General features: G+C 41.3%; 1 protein-coding gene and 1 long non-coding RNA gene across 6 annotated transcripts in view; one reads left to right on the top strand and one right to left on the bottom strand.

Annotated features, from left to right (window-relative positions):
* map2k7 (mitogen-activated protein kinase kinase 7) overlaps positions 1 to 15,223 on the top strand; it is a 42,451-nt gene that overhangs the window by 8,981 nt on the left and 18,247 nt on the right. For all 3 annotated transcript variants that reach the window (XM_057843895.1, XM_057843896.1, XM_057843897.1), the window contains 7 exons: positions 6,069 to 6,207; positions 10,632 to 10,698; positions 10,772 to 10,885; positions 10,966 to 11,085; positions 13,674 to 13,781; positions 13,987 to 14,166; positions 14,327 to 14,407. In XM_057843895.1, the coding sequence (XP_057699878.1) occupies positions 6,069 to 6,207; positions 10,632 to 10,698; positions 10,772 to 10,885; positions 10,966 to 11,085; positions 13,674 to 13,781; positions 13,987 to 14,166; positions 14,327 to 14,407 (809 nt within the window). The remainder of the gene's footprint in view (positions 1 to 6,068; positions 6,208 to 10,631; positions 10,699 to 10,771; positions 10,886 to 10,965; positions 11,086 to 13,673; positions 13,782 to 13,986; positions 14,167 to 14,326; positions 14,408 to 15,223) is intronic.
* Positions 371 to 15,223, bottom strand: part of LOC130920583 (uncharacterized) — a 45,545-nt gene continuing 30,692 nt past the window's right edge. The window contains exons 6-7 of one of the 3 annotated variants that reach the window (XR_009064184.1): positions 5,457 to 5,539; positions 371 to 2,172 (exon numbers count right to left, since the gene is read on the bottom strand). This is a non-coding gene — a long non-coding RNA (uncharacterized LOC130920583). Of the gene's footprint in view, positions 5,540 to 13,030; positions 14,153 to 15,223 lie in introns of those variants that run through there. The other 2 variants (XR_009064182.1, XR_009064183.1) reach the window with 2 other exon arrangements.

Raw genomic sequence — 15,223 nt, forward strand, 5'->3', positions numbered from 1 at the left:
GGGAGGCTCTCTGACCATAGGATTTTTCAAAACTGTGGTGGTGGGCTGCATCGGAGTCGGACAGCCACACCATGTCGTGCCACGGCGAATTTTTTATTTTTTTTCATTATTTTTTCCCCCCAAGAAGAACCATAACAAAGATATATTTGAAATATTTCATTAGCTAGGCTAATGTTATAGCTCTCAGCTACGGTACATGTATGTAAAATGCGTTGCTGATTACAGCTACGTTACCCTATGTAATAATGCGACTTTTTTTTCTCGTAGCAATAGTACGACTTACATCTCGTAGTGACTCAGGGTTGGCAACCCAAACTGTTGAAAGAGCCATATTTGACCCCCCCCCCCCCCCCCCCCAAAAAAAAAAAAAAACTGATACAGTATGTCTGGAGCAGCAAAAAATTAAAAGCCTTGTACAAGCCTTATAATTATCAATACTAGCTATATTAGCCTACTATAAAAATGAATAAGTTGGCTAGAAATACATAATTAGCCTTCATGATTAAATGTTTATTTTCCCTGCAGTGGATCCTATAGCGCACCACGTGACTACTCTGTTGCACGATGACACCACAAGTTTAACTTCATTACAATATTAATGAATTGAAAGAATGTTTGTATCATGTTTGTCCTCCTAGAAATCCTATTAAAACAAAAAATATATTTCCCTCCCCCATCTTTTTCCATTTAAAAAAAAAAAAAAAAAAAAGCTCCGAAGCAGCACTAAAGAGCCGCATGCGGCCCAAGAGCCGCGGGTTTCAGACCGCCGTCGTAGCCCTCCTTTTTCCTTTTTATTTGACCCTCATAAGTACTACATTACCACAACAATAACAGTCCTTCTGTCAACTGACCCATTTACAGGACTGGGGGAATTCTAATGGCCGTGTAAAGTTTTTCTTGATTCGGTGAGAAGGTGGATAGTTTTTTCCCCGTTGTTCGTGAACTAAATTTCCACACAAACGCACATCGAGGTACCATTAACTTAGCAAGGAGAGGTATGAGAGTCATTTTTCGAGTGTCCCAGAGCTCGCGAAATTGGGGGGGCGGGGGGGGGCGCATTTATCCAACTTTCGTCAGCCGTAATTGTCTGAAGTTGGCGCGTCGGTGTTGTGCCGGAAAATAGCCACTCCACGCGAAATGTCCCCCCGACGGGAGCGCCCACACGTCACTCGTACAAACAGCCTTTTCTTACCAATCGATGGACACGGAAACGACGTTCTTGTACCGTGAATATGTATCATTTTACTCTGCTTGAACTAATAAATACTTTACTGTGACCAACGCTCTGAAAATAGAGCAAGGCTTTATTTTGGGCCCCACCTCTCTGCGCAAGTTCAATCAAAGTTTGCTTTCCGTCCAAGACGGCCGTCCACCGCTCACTTTCGCCGAAAAGTCCGATCCAAACTATTGTAATGCCCCGGATATGGGGAAGAAGGAGAGAAGTCTGTATTTGCTTACCCACTTGATTGTGGTAACAATAATAAAGAAAAACAATAACAAAATAACAGCGGGCTGCTACGACATGCGACCGCTATCTCTCGCTATCTCGCTCGTTCTCCCATTCTTCCTACTCGTTCCCCTTGCGTCTCTTAAATGAATAAATAAATAAATAAAATACTACTCTAAAATGCTGCTCTCACTCGCGCGGGTAGTAGAGTGGAGTGGGCTACAGCTGTGTAATCGGCTGACTGACGCATCTGATTAGTATCTTTTTTTTTTTTTTTCGGCGGGGGGGGGGGAGGGGGGGCGCAAACTAGACTGTGGCGGGCCCAAACGAGACTGTGGCGGGCCGCCACAGTCTCTTTCATTGGTGGGAAACACTGCAACATTGCATATTCAATGCAGATAATGGCATATGAGCTGAAGCTGCAACCAAACCTAACTCATTGGGTGCCATTGATGGCGATAGAAGTCCATAGGGGTGTAACGGTACACAAAAATCTCGGTTTGGTACGTTCCTCGGTTTTGAGGTCACGGTTCGGTTCATTTTCGGTACAGTAAGAAAACAAAATGCAAAATATAAATGTGCTAGTTGTTTATTACACAGCTTTGTGCTTTCAACAATAGGAACATTAGCCTATACAAAGCTAGAATTCTGCTCAAAAAGTAGCGGGTATTTAAAGATAATCCAACAACAATTTGCCTTTCAGACCCCGGGTATTGGTCAGCTTTCTGAAAGGAAGAAAAAAGAAGTCCTGTGCTAAAGAGAAAAGCAATCCCAATTAGGCCTGTCGCGATAACTTATCGCACACTAAAATTTGTCTCATCTCATAAATTATTGCGATATGCGATATTATTGCGTCCCCCCCATTTAAAAAAAAAAACAATTTACAATAACAGTGAGAATACAGTATATATTAATAGATCAGCTACACCCATTTAAATGCGATAAATGTTTACTCTGAAATTCAAAAATACTTCTCAAGAAATCACAACAAAAAACAATAGACCATGCCTCTTAAGTAAAAGACAACAATATTATTACCACACAGAAACACAGAATAAATAAAATGTGTTTTTCAAGAAAAAAAATAAAATTGCACTTCATAACTTGAATGAAAACATTTCCCGTCATAGCTTCTGCTATGGTGTTCCATAGGGATGCAACGATAGTTAAGTCACGGTTCGGATGTTCGGGACACAATTTTTGACTAGATTCAATACATTTAATGCTCTGAAAAAAAATTATCAATTCTTTTTTCTTTTTTTTTTTTTTTTTTGCTAATGAGCAAAAATTAAATTGCCATCATATAAACATGCATTTTAGTGCATAATATTTATGTGCTTACTTCTTACTGATCTGAAGAAATTTTGTATGAAAGTGCTGAGAACAATCTTTACTGTTTGTAAAGTGAGGTGGGGCACACTGTTGATTGCTACAGCTCTCTTAGCAGCTAGGTTTACTACATGAGCAAAACATCCTATTTGTGGTTCGAATCCATCTGTGTCACGTACTGAATTAACAATATTCACATCCTTATCTATAGTCACTGGTATGGATTGATTTGGCCTGCTTAACTTCCATTCAGTCATGGCGGTTTATAATTCATCGATGTAGTATATGGACTACGTGTCCCATAATCACTCTGGGCTCACGTAGCCAATGGCATGGGACGTAGCACATCTAGTTTGCTATTTCATGATATCTAGTGTGTGTGCGCATTAAAAAAGTTAGCAAATGCCACAGAATTCACGTTTGCTCATTACTGCACAACACCAGCATATGACAATAGACTGTCATAAACAGGACGAGTTTGGAGAACAGCGCTCTTAATTTGCCACTCAATGTTCATCATGTCCATTCAGCTGTGCGTTGTCAAAGCAAGGTTGTTCGTAGTAGCCAAGTCTGCAACAATGTTTTGGTGGACTTCGTTGTAAATATCCGGAAGCGCACGCAACAGTGATACGATGATCTGCTGCATCATAAATCACTTTGTGGCTTTCCACTTCCATGATGAAACGTTCTTCGTCCGTGTTCGCTGGTGTGTAAACCGTTAATAAGACACTGGGCTGTTGATTCCAGGCCTGGATCCGCCCATTTTGACAGATGCGTCTCAAGCAAAAATAGAAAATCGCCTTAACCATTCGGCGGACTCCGACACGCCGGACATGGTCCGCAGTCAATCCAAGCATTGACGCAGCCAGTATAGGTTGAAAAAATAGGATATGAACTGGAACGAAGATGCATTTTGCGTAGTTGGTAACAAGGAATCGGAACTTTTAACAGCACATCTGCCGCACACGCACGTGCACGTGAGGCGATAAATCGCAGCGGAAAAATTATCGCCTTCATTTTTATTTATCGTGCAATAAATGGAATTATTGCATATTGCGACAGGCTTAATCCCAATGACAAAGATTTTAAGATGTATTTTACAAATGAAATGCCTCAGTGAATCATTTTTTTTTCTTATGAACGGTTTTCAAAAGCTTTACTGGTGTATTTTCTCAAGTTATCAAGTTAAAGCGCCACACAGAAATTAATAAATTTAATTGTATAAGCAGGATCTGTCTATTATTCTTATTATTTAATGACAGGTATTTTAGCTCATTTCAATTTATTTTATTTAAATGGGCTATTATTTATTTTGTGTGTTTATATTTTACAAATGTGATGTATTCATTTATATTGTATATTTTATGTTGTATAACTTTAGTTCCTATGTGAATATTAGTTTCTACTTGTTTTGTTGTGGTAAGGGGGTTTTGTATTGAACACGGGGCCATGTTGGTTATTATGATAGCAGAGAAGACAGCAGTAAATCAACAAAGACAAGTCAACTGTGCCCCGATCTACCAATCAAGAGGTTACGATTGCATATTAGTTTGAAAATCGACCAGATCCACCGTATTTTTACACGAGTGACTTCGGGTCTGCCAGATCCTAGCTACCGGTAGTAGTATTGATGCAGGAGGGTCACGTCTCGCGTCAAATAATAAACTCTGCCGTTCTTTTTGCGTGTGTCGCGTTGAACCGCTTCTGGGACGCGTCTAACACGTGGCCGCACTGCGACTGGTGTGCATTGGCGGATTGACTTTAACGGCCGCGTTCTCACGGCGGCCACGTTGTCGCGCCGTTGACATTTCTGGGTTATACTTTCCTACTGTTTTGGTCCTCATTATAGTAGAGAAGACGGAGTAAATATAAGCTACACAAAGAAACTGTAACCCGATCGACTCACAGCCTCCAAAAGTAAGGGTTACATTACGTCAGAAACCCGTTCGGTACGCCTCCGTTCCGAACCGAGCACCACATACCGAAACGGTTCAATACAAATACATGTACCGTTACACCCTTAGAAGTCCAATACATTTGAACTGGAGGGGGTGGCAGTGAATTAACGAATGTTCGTTCCATTCCATCCCTCCCAGTCCAAATGGAGTGGACGTCTACTATTGACAAACTAAATTCACAGCAGGATGAAAAAAGCTGCTGAAACATTTTTTTAAAATGCCAAGTATGAACTGAACTCCACTGTAAACCGAGGAACCCCATGATTAATCATTTGACAGCTCCTGTGTAATGGAGACATTTGTAACTATACAGGACCTGTGCCTCGTCCACCATTTAGTCCCACACACCTATGTTTCTGCTTCACTAGTGCATAGGGCTTGTCTGTTTATGGGCCAACTGGGAGGGTCTTTGCCTTTTCTACCCTCTTTTATTAGATTATAGCCCCAAAGAAGAATACTGGGTCTTCTAGGTATGTTGGTCTCGCCAAAATAAAAGCTATTACTACGAAAATGGAGCTTAATCTCATAGAAGTTAAGACCGATGCACAAAAACACATTGCTGGTCGCCAAAAGCGGTTCTGTGTTCCCAGTTATATCCGTAAAACCAGACTTCTGCTTCGCGTGACGTAAAAATAAGGACAGCAACGAATCGGGTTGCATGTACTTTGTTTCAAGTTGTAATGTTGATGTGTACTGATCCTTGAAGATAATAAATACCTTACATAATGGTCTCAAACATTTGGCCCGGGTGCCAATTGCGGTCCATGGGACAGGATTGTGTGGCCCGTGCACTATTGCCCTTGACCTAGAAGAAAATGATAAAATTCTCTATGAAATTCTTTCTCTCATTTTTGTAGCATTTAACAAAATTCAACAGTTTCGGTAATCCCAACTGAGCCAAAACAGGAGAGATTTAGTCTGGTTTTACTTCAGACAGTACGACAAAAAATTAAATGGGTGTTTTTGTACAGTGTAAACTTCTGACAACTGTAATCATGTTAAAATGATCCAAGGTTTCCTTGAATCAAATCGAATCATGACAGTCAATGTGTTATCGGCAGATATATCACTGTCCAAAGATTCAATATTGAATCTTCATGAAATTGGTGATTTACACCCATAGTACAAATAGAAGGCTTCTCTCACAGTGTTTTGAATAAACGCCTCTCTCCTGGCCGAGCCTTCAGAAAATACAAAATCATCTCGAAGGATCCAAGATTGCTGTTTTAACATACTCAAATACTTCTCTGTGTTGTTTAACAAACAGGCTCCTTGTGTTAAAATCACTTTTCTCCTGCTTATCCCTAACTGATCATTTCCTCTCCCGGCACCAGCCCTCCAGTTGCCCCTGGCCAACGACGCAGGAAGCCGCTCATCATCTTCAGAGAGCTCGCCTCAGCACCATCCTTGCCGTCCCAGACACATGCTCAACCTCCCCACCCCACAGTACGGCCTACAGAAGAGTTTAGAGAAGTATGCGTGCACACAAACTCACATTTGTAACTTCTTACCATGCGTCAACACTTTCCCAGCATTGACTATATTAACATTTACAGGGAAACTGGTCGCTGGAGTGGACCTATTCAAAACTTATCATTAGCTTAACTCAGTCACTGCTTGTCCAGGTCACAGAGTATGTGTTGTAGTAGTTAGTAAAAAAGGGAACTTGATATTGAATACACCTATTGACGGCAATAGACGTCAAATCCATTTCAACTGGGAGGGGCTGGAAGCAGTCAGTCGAGGTCTTATAGCCACCCTCCCAGTTAAAATGGATTGGACATCTTGCCTTAAATGCCAGCCAAAGAGTTAAGCTATTTGCGGTCACAAGAGATTTTTAAATCAAAACAAAAAAAATACAATTCCCAGAACAAAATACACATGGTCCACACTTATTTGAATTGATGTCTTTAGTCGTTCTTTTTTGTTTTTCAATTGATTACAATTTGTTTTAAATTATTTTTGTAAAGTTTTATTTTTAAAAATAATTTTATTTTGAATTATTTGGATTTTTGTCTGACTCATAGCTTAAAAAAAATGTTTTTTGGTATTTTTTTTATTTATTACTACAGTAGTACCTCAACATACGATCACGTCGATACGTGACCCTTTTTTTTTTTTTTTTCAAACCTGTCCTGTTCAGTTGTTTGACACGGAGAATGGAAGTCTAAGTGTCCGCTTGGTCTGAACAGTTTTAATGTTTCACATTGAGAGTATGACATACTCCCACTGTGATGATTCAACATACCGAGTTTATAATGAAAAAGCAGCGAACAGGAAAGGGTTATGGGGAACAGAAGAAAAGTATGACATACTCCTAGAGCCGGGAATCTTTGGCCACCTAACGATTCGATTACGATTACGATTCAGAGGCTCCGATTCGATTATAAAACGATTATTGATGCACCCCCCCTCCTTTTTTTTTTTTTTTTTTTTAAATGTTTTGTACATTAGTTCCAAAATTGTTCAAAAATACTATCAGGCTAAACCAAACTACTATTTCAGTATCAAGTTAACATATAGCAGTAAATAAAATATACAAAAATAACAGTAAATAAAAAACTCCAGTCCCCATTCTGTATCAGCAGCTTTAAACTACATTCAATTAATTTAATGTTGTGAATCAACCATTAAAGTTGTTAAAATTGCTCCCGTTATTCCATAATTTCCCTTTTGTCTACTTTCGACATATGAAAGTTTTAAAACTATTTTAAAGATAGATTCAAGTCAATATTTTACCGATTTAGGAGTATTTTAGATAAAAAGTTAATTAGGTTTGCTTGGAAGGTTCGCTACAACAGCCTTGCAGGGAAGTGTACTGCTTTAAGATGTCGGCCGTTTACTAATGCCCGCATCTAGCTTTTTGTAGGTGTGCTGCTAACGCTAACGAATCTATATTGCATCTAGTCCTATATAAATGGTATCTACCGTAACATTATGTGGATGTACTTTGTAGCAGCTTTTCGGCAGCAGTCAGGTATGTTGTTGTGGTTTTTTTATCTTGTGGCATGAGTTGAGCTAGAGCCGTGAGTTGAGAATTGGCATTACCCGAGGGGCCGGGTAATGAGAAGCATGATGTTTAGCCACTCTCGCTCCGTTCCTCATTGACCGCGCGCTGAGTGTGTTGTACTAACCAGCTTTACTTGGCATATTTCAATAATCTGAATTTGGATGTTTGTGAATCGTTCTCGAATCTTTCACAGCCGAATCGCGAATAATCTAAGAATCGGAAATTTTGCACACCTTTACATACTCCCATTGTGATCATTAAACATACCTAGTTTATTATGAAAACACAGCAAACAGGAAGGGATTATGGGGAACAGAAGAAAAGAAACACAAGAAAGACAAACACAAACAACAACAAGAAATACATTGAACGCCTACACTAACTATTAATATGTTGGTGCTATCGTCAGCTAGATGTATTTCCGGTTGACACCATGTGGGGGGCCAGTTGACCGGGAAAGAAGGGGACGGGGGTGGAGGAGTCTAGAAGCTAAGTCATTGAAAGGGGTAGAGTGTACACATATCAGCTCTGTGATCTAGAACCCAGTAATCGTGTGAATCCCTTGTGAGTGTAAGCCCGTCGGCGATCGCCCCATCGCCAATCCCGGCACCGAGACCCCCCACCCGAGCGCGCCCAAACACATCCAGCCTCACGCGAGCCCCACCAAGCACGTGACAGCCATGCAGACGAGCGGAGACGCCACGCGGGCGCCAACCCAGGGCCACAGCCCCCACCCAGCCAGCCCGCGGGTGGCTGGGGCAGCACAGCCCATCCCTCCTCCCGCAGCCCAGTAAAGGAGCCATACCCCTTCTCCCTCCGATCCAGGGTGGTCCCCCGGGCCAACCGCGCACCCATCAACCGGCCTACAGGGATTGCAAGAAGGGACGCACCACCAACCCCACCGGCCTCAGGGCAGGAGAAGCGCCAGGGCGCCGATCAACCGCCGCTCCAGACCACCACGGCACACCCGCAACCGCCCACCCCGCACCCCGAGCAGGCACTACGCCAAGCGCCAGAGACAAGAGGATGTCCACCCCACCACCGAGGGACAGCAAGTCCCACCAGCCGCCATGGTCCTTAGAGGTGGACAGAGCCGGAGACAGACCAAGGGCAAGGGGACGGAGGCGCAACACCCCCACCCCCCCCCCCCCCCCCCCCACCCCCAAACCCACCTCCGGGCCAGGAGGTGTGTGCGGTATGACACCAGGGGGAACCTCCCCGGTACAAGGAGACACGGCTCCGGCTGTGCCGACCCGGGAGGGATCTATGGCCGCCACATACACCACCCAACCCTCATCCCACCCCGGCTGGCCGATCTTTTCGACATTCGACGTCAAATTTGGCTTGCCATTTGTTTCTCCTTCTCCACATTACACCGGTTTTGAAATCGCTACACTGGCTTCCAGTGAGTCAAAGGTCAAAGGATAGACTATAAAATACTACTGCTCGTCTACAAAACACTTAATGGCCTTGGACCAAAATACATGCTTGACTTGTTAGATTCCTATGAGACATCTAGACCCCTAAGGTCGTCTGGAACGGGTCTTCTGCATGTTCCAAGAACAAGAACCAAGCAGGGTGAGGCAGCATTTAGTTATTATGCTCCTCACCTCTGGAACAAGTTACCCGAACGTCTGAAGTATGCTCACTGTTAGCTCCTTTAAATCAGGGCTAAAAACGCTTTTGTTTAGCACTGCATATCCATAACTGTCTATATATTTCAATCTACCTGCCTTCTATTCCTCTTGTGCTTATCTCCATTGCTGATTTCAATGATTATTAGTAGTAATAGTTTTTGCTTTATTTTTATTTTGTTTTATTTTTATTTATTTATTTTTATTCTGTGATTAAATGCGATCTTTTGTCTTGGTTTTTACGTTGTGTTGATTTAAATGTGATTTTTATGGTCTTCATGTGATGTAAAGCACTTTGAATTGCCTTGTGTTGAATTGTGCTATATAAATAAATTTGCCTTGCCTTGCCTTGCCTTCTGACTACATGCTCGAAATACAACGATTTATGACAGCGCCGCAGTTTCTTTGTTTTGCCGCAAGACGGACGCGCGGCGGATTTACTTGTGAGAGAAATGAACACAGTTCCAAGGTTAATGCAGGTGGTGAATAAAGGAAAGCGGTTCCTCCGACCTCCGTTCGCCAGTTATAAGTTAAAGTGACAATTATTATTTTTGTAACATTGCCAAAGAAATCGCCAGCTTTGTCAGGTTTTAAACTTCTGCAACACAACATGCCTACAGTCGGCCGAAGTTGACGCCAACAACAAAACATTAAATGAGAAAGTAAAATCTCTACCGCACCTTTCTCACTCTGTCAAGTCCGCCATGCGGTGCGTTTAGGTACAGCACTCAAAACACGTCCGCCACGTTGGAACCCAATTCATTACATTATTACAGGAATTATTATTCCGATTTTTATTCATAATTTATTTGTTTTGCTATTTGTAATTGCCATTTGTAATCGTACCACAGTATGTATTAAGGCTATAATTTACGTTTTTGGGCTGTGGAACGAATTAATGGAATTATAATGTATTCTTATGGGAAAATCCTGCTCAACATATGACCATTTCGACTTACTAACAAGGTCCTGGAACGATTTAACTTCGTATTTAGAGGTACCACTGTATTTATTTATTCATTTTGTCTCAAATGATATATATGTATTTTTATTGCCTAACACAAAATATGTGCAAGTAACACTAATACTACTATTGGATGTCAAATGGGGGCCATACAATATTGTTACACAGGCCGCAAATTTGAGACCCCTGTTCTATATGAATGCCATAAAAACAAATAAGAAAAAAACCTAATTCGTGCATGAAAGGGTTAAGATGAATCATTTATATTTTTGTGTGTTTGTCCATACAGTGCCGAGATTGACCAGAAATTGCAGGAGATCATGAAGCAAACGGGTTATCTTAAAATTGACGGACAGGTGAGTTCCTGACGAAACGAACTGACGAAATGATACGAGCGGCAATAATGTGCATCTGTTAAAACTTTCACAGAGGTATCCAGCTGAGGTCACAGATTTGTTTAATGAGGGGGAGATTGGCAGCGGGACCTGTGGGCAGGTTTTTAAAGTGCGATTCCAGAAGACTGGTCACGTCATCGCGGTTAAAGTAAGATGTTCTGAGTTTCTTTCATCTTTATGTCAAGTAATGGATGTGTGATTTTAAGACTTTTGTGTGTCTGTCTTTAGCAAATGCGGCGGACGGGGAACAAGGACGAGAACAAGCGGATCCTCATGGACCTGGATGTGGTGCTGAAAAGTCACGACTGCCCTTATATCATCCAGTGCTACGGTGCCATTGTTACCAATGTGGGTGATCTCTAAATTAGATAAAACAGAACCTCCAAAGTACAACAAAATCCATTTTGTGATGCTACCCTAGTGCTCAAGGTAATGCATACAGATTTTTTTTTTCTATCATATGGCTATTTTTTAGAGAGATTAGTATTTTTATTTGCATTTTTCTTGAAATTATTAGTGTTAGGAAAACAAAGAAAAACTAATATTTTTTTTACTGGCAAACAATGTTGTTTTGGGCAGTCATTTTAATTTTCGTCTTTGTCTTTTGGACGAAAATTCTCTTATTCTTATTATAAATTCTTATTATCTTAGTCATATTTTAGTCATTTCAGAATGTGTTCGTCTTCGTCTAGTTTTGGTCAACAAAAACTCACAAATTTTGTCTAGTTTTAGTCTACAATTCTCAAAATGTTTTCGTCTATCAACTTCAAAAGTTTTTGTCCATGAATAAATAAAGGTTTCCAACAATTTCGAATGAACATAACAGACGATTACAAGGAAATCACCATTTTCATGATGATAATACACTCAGCAAGAAAACGTTTTTGCAATTTGCACTTGATTTGCAATTAATTAAATGCACCTGGACGCCACGAACTGTATGTAAAATGTTTTCCAAGAGAAGAAGAGAAGTCACTGCGCTAACGGCTAATGCTAACGCGAACACAATGCTAACGCTACAAGCTAGTTTAGTGTGTGATGATCACTCAGAACAGACCTTTAAAGGCTAAATTAACATGGCATAGCGAAGATAAGAAAACAAAACTTACCAAGCAGCACCTGAAAGGTTTCACAAAAGGAGCCTGGAATGGACACACGCTTAAGCCTGTGTTTGTCATCGTTGAAGAAAAGAGCACTGCTGGTAAATAAAAATCTCATTTGGTAATGCATTGACAGCATCCATAAAGACAGTTTTATTCCTTCATCCATTTCACTTACCGAACAACATACAGTGGGGCAAATAAGTATTTGGTCAATACCAAAAGTTCATCTCAATACTTTGTTATGTACCCTTTGTTGGCAATAACGGAGGCCAAACGTTTTCTGTAACTCTTCACAAGCTTTTCACACACTGTTGCTGGTATTTTGGCCCGTTCCTCCATGCAGATCTCCTTTAGAGCAGTGATGTTTTGGGGCTGTTGTTGGGCAACACGGACTTTCAACTCACTCTGCAGATTTTCTATGGGGTTGAGACCTGGAGACTGGCTAGGCCACTCCAGGACCTTGAAATGCTTCTTACGAAGCCACTCCTTTTTGCCGCGGCTTTGTGTTTGGGATCATTGTCATGCTGAAAGACCCAGCCAAGTCTCATCTTCAATCCCCTTGCTAATGGAAGGAGATTTTCACTCAAAATCTCTCGATACATGGCCCCATTCATTCTTTCCTTTACACAGATCAGTCGTCCTGGTCCCTTTGCAGAAAAACAGCACCAAAGCGTGATGTTTCCACCCCCATGCTTCACAGTGGGTATGGTGCAATTCAGTATTCTTTTTCCTCCAAACAAGAGAACCTGTGTTTCTACCAAAAGGTTCCATTTTGGTTTCATCCGACCATAACACATTCTTCCAATCCTCTTCTAGATCATCCAAATGCTCTCTAGCGAACTGCAAACGGGCCTGGATGTGTACTTTCTTCAGCAGGGGGACACGTCTGGCAGTGCAGGATTTGAGGCCCTGGCGGCGCATTGTGTTACTGATAGTAGCCTTTGTTACTGTGGTCCCAGCTCTCTGTAGTTCATTCACTATGTCCCCCCGTGCGGTTCTGGGATTTTTGCTCTCCGTTCTTGTTATCATTTTGACGCCACGGGGTGAGGAGGGAGTTGAAAGTCCGTGTTGCCCAACGACAGCCCCAAAACATCACTGCTCTATAGGAGATCTGCTTGGAGGAATGGGCCAAAATACCAGCAACAGTGTGTGAAAAGCTTGTGAAGTTACAGAAAACGTCTGGCCTCAGTTATTGGCAACAAAGGGTACATAACAAAGAATTGAGTTGAACTTTTGGTACTGACGGAATACTTATTTTCCACCATGATTTGCAAATAAATTCTTTAAAAATCAAACAATGTGATTTTCTGGTTTTTTTCCACATTCTGTCTCTCATGGTTGAGGTTTACCCATGTTGGAAATTACAGGCCTCTCTAATATTTTCAAGGTGGGGAACTTGCACAAATAGTGGTTGACTAAATACTTATTTGCCCCACTGTATGTATACGTGTAAAAAATGTATCTTTGCACCAATCAACCTCTGTGTTATGCATGTAACATGAGCGTGCAAACTTTGTTCATATTCCAAATGTCATTTGTCAAGACAAAGAACTGATCTCATAATTGGTTGATTGGTGGAGGGCTGGACATCCATTTCAAGCACAGAATCAAAACAGGCCGAGTATCGTGTTAGTGTTTGAAGTAATTTCCAAAAAACATGTTTCTTCATGTCCATTGAAATATTAGGGCCATATAATGAATAAATGTTAAGTCCATGTTGAAGCACTTGTGTGTTTGACTTTGGAGGTTTCACTTTATTTTCCAACAATTAAAGATCATTATTGTGTCCACCTGACTACATTTTATATATTTTATATGCACTTACTTTTACAGACAGATGTATTTATTGCCATGGAACTGATGGGAACTTGTGCTGAAAAGCTGAAGAAGAGAGTCCAAGGCCCCATCCCAGAACAAATCTTAGGAAAGATGACTGTTGCCGTAAGTGAATCATTCAAGTTGGGTTCCAAAGATTATTTAAATAATTCAGATATGACATAATGACGTACAAACATTATAAGCAATTTCAACAAAGAGATCAAATATTTTTTTAAATATTCAATAGCCACACCCCATGACTATATTTATGAAAATGTTTTGTCTGTTGAAATACTGTGTTTTGATTATTACTGTGTTTTGGTTCCAGATAGTGAAAGCCTTGCTGTATCTGAAAGAGAAACACGGTGTCATCCACCGAGATGTGAAACCCTCCAACATTCTTCTGGATGCAAAAGGTCAGATCAAACTGTGTGACTTTGGGATCAGCGGACGTCTCGTCGACTCTAAAGCAAGGACCCGGAGCGCTGGCTGTGCTGCGTACATGGCGGTGAGTGACAACAAATCAAGTTATACAGATATAATTATTACTAAATGTAACTATCAGACAATAAGGGTGTCGTTAATATTTTATAAACAGCCAAATTCAAATGCATAAAAACTATTCAACCAAGAGTAGTTTCATGATTGTATGTTTTTCATCCCTGCAGCCCGAGAGAATAGACCCTCCCGATCCCACCAAACCCGACTACGACATCCGAGCCGACGTGTGGAGCCTTGGCATCTCACTGGTAAGATTCTAGTTTAGAGATAAAACGATTACTCGAATAATTCAAGTAACTCGATTTAGAGATGTCCCGATCCGATATTTGGATCGGATCGGACGCCGATATGGGCAAAAAAATGCGCATCGGATCGGAACACGGAAAAATTCTGATCCAGACTTCCGATCCAGTTTTTTTTTTTTCCTTTTTCCAAAATCCGGTCCGGGTTTTCCAGCGCACCGATTTACTTAATCCATTCCAGTTTTTGCTTCGGTTTCCCTAAAATCCGGTCTGCATTTTACAGCACTCCTTCAACACACTACATTTACATTACCGTCTCCCAATTTACCGAGAGACTTTATCGGTAAAAATGTCAGCTGTGTGGGATCATTTCACCTTAAAGGACGACAAAGACGAAGAGGCAGAGTGCAACATATGCCACAATAAAGTCAAGCGTAGTGGTAAAGCTATAAGAAGTTTTAATACAACCAACCTAATCAAGCATTTAGCGAAATACCACCACAAACAATATGAGGAGTATGTTAAGAAAACCGAAGACAAAAAGAAAGGTCCTACGCAACTAACACTGGCAGAAACTTATGCTATGCGTGACAAACTGGCACTCGACAGTCCCAAAGCCCAGGGAATAACAAGAGTCATTGCCGAAGAATTCATTCTGGATGATGAGCCATTATCTCTCGTGAGTAAAGACGCACCATCCAACACTTATGCTGCATTCCAGAGAAGTGGGAAGTCGGATTTATCCCACTCGGATGGGACCAGTTCCGACCTCAAAGCGTTCCAAGCAAATGTAAACCACAAAGATGGCTGATCGCGACAAGG

The sequence above is a fragment of the Corythoichthys intestinalis genome, chromosome 8 (assembly GCF_030265065.1).
Source record: "Corythoichthys intestinalis isolate RoL2023-P3 chromosome 8, ASM3026506v1, whole genome shotgun sequence".
Lineage (NCBI taxonomy): Eukaryota > Metazoa > Chordata > Actinopteri > Syngnathiformes > Syngnathidae > Corythoichthys > Corythoichthys intestinalis.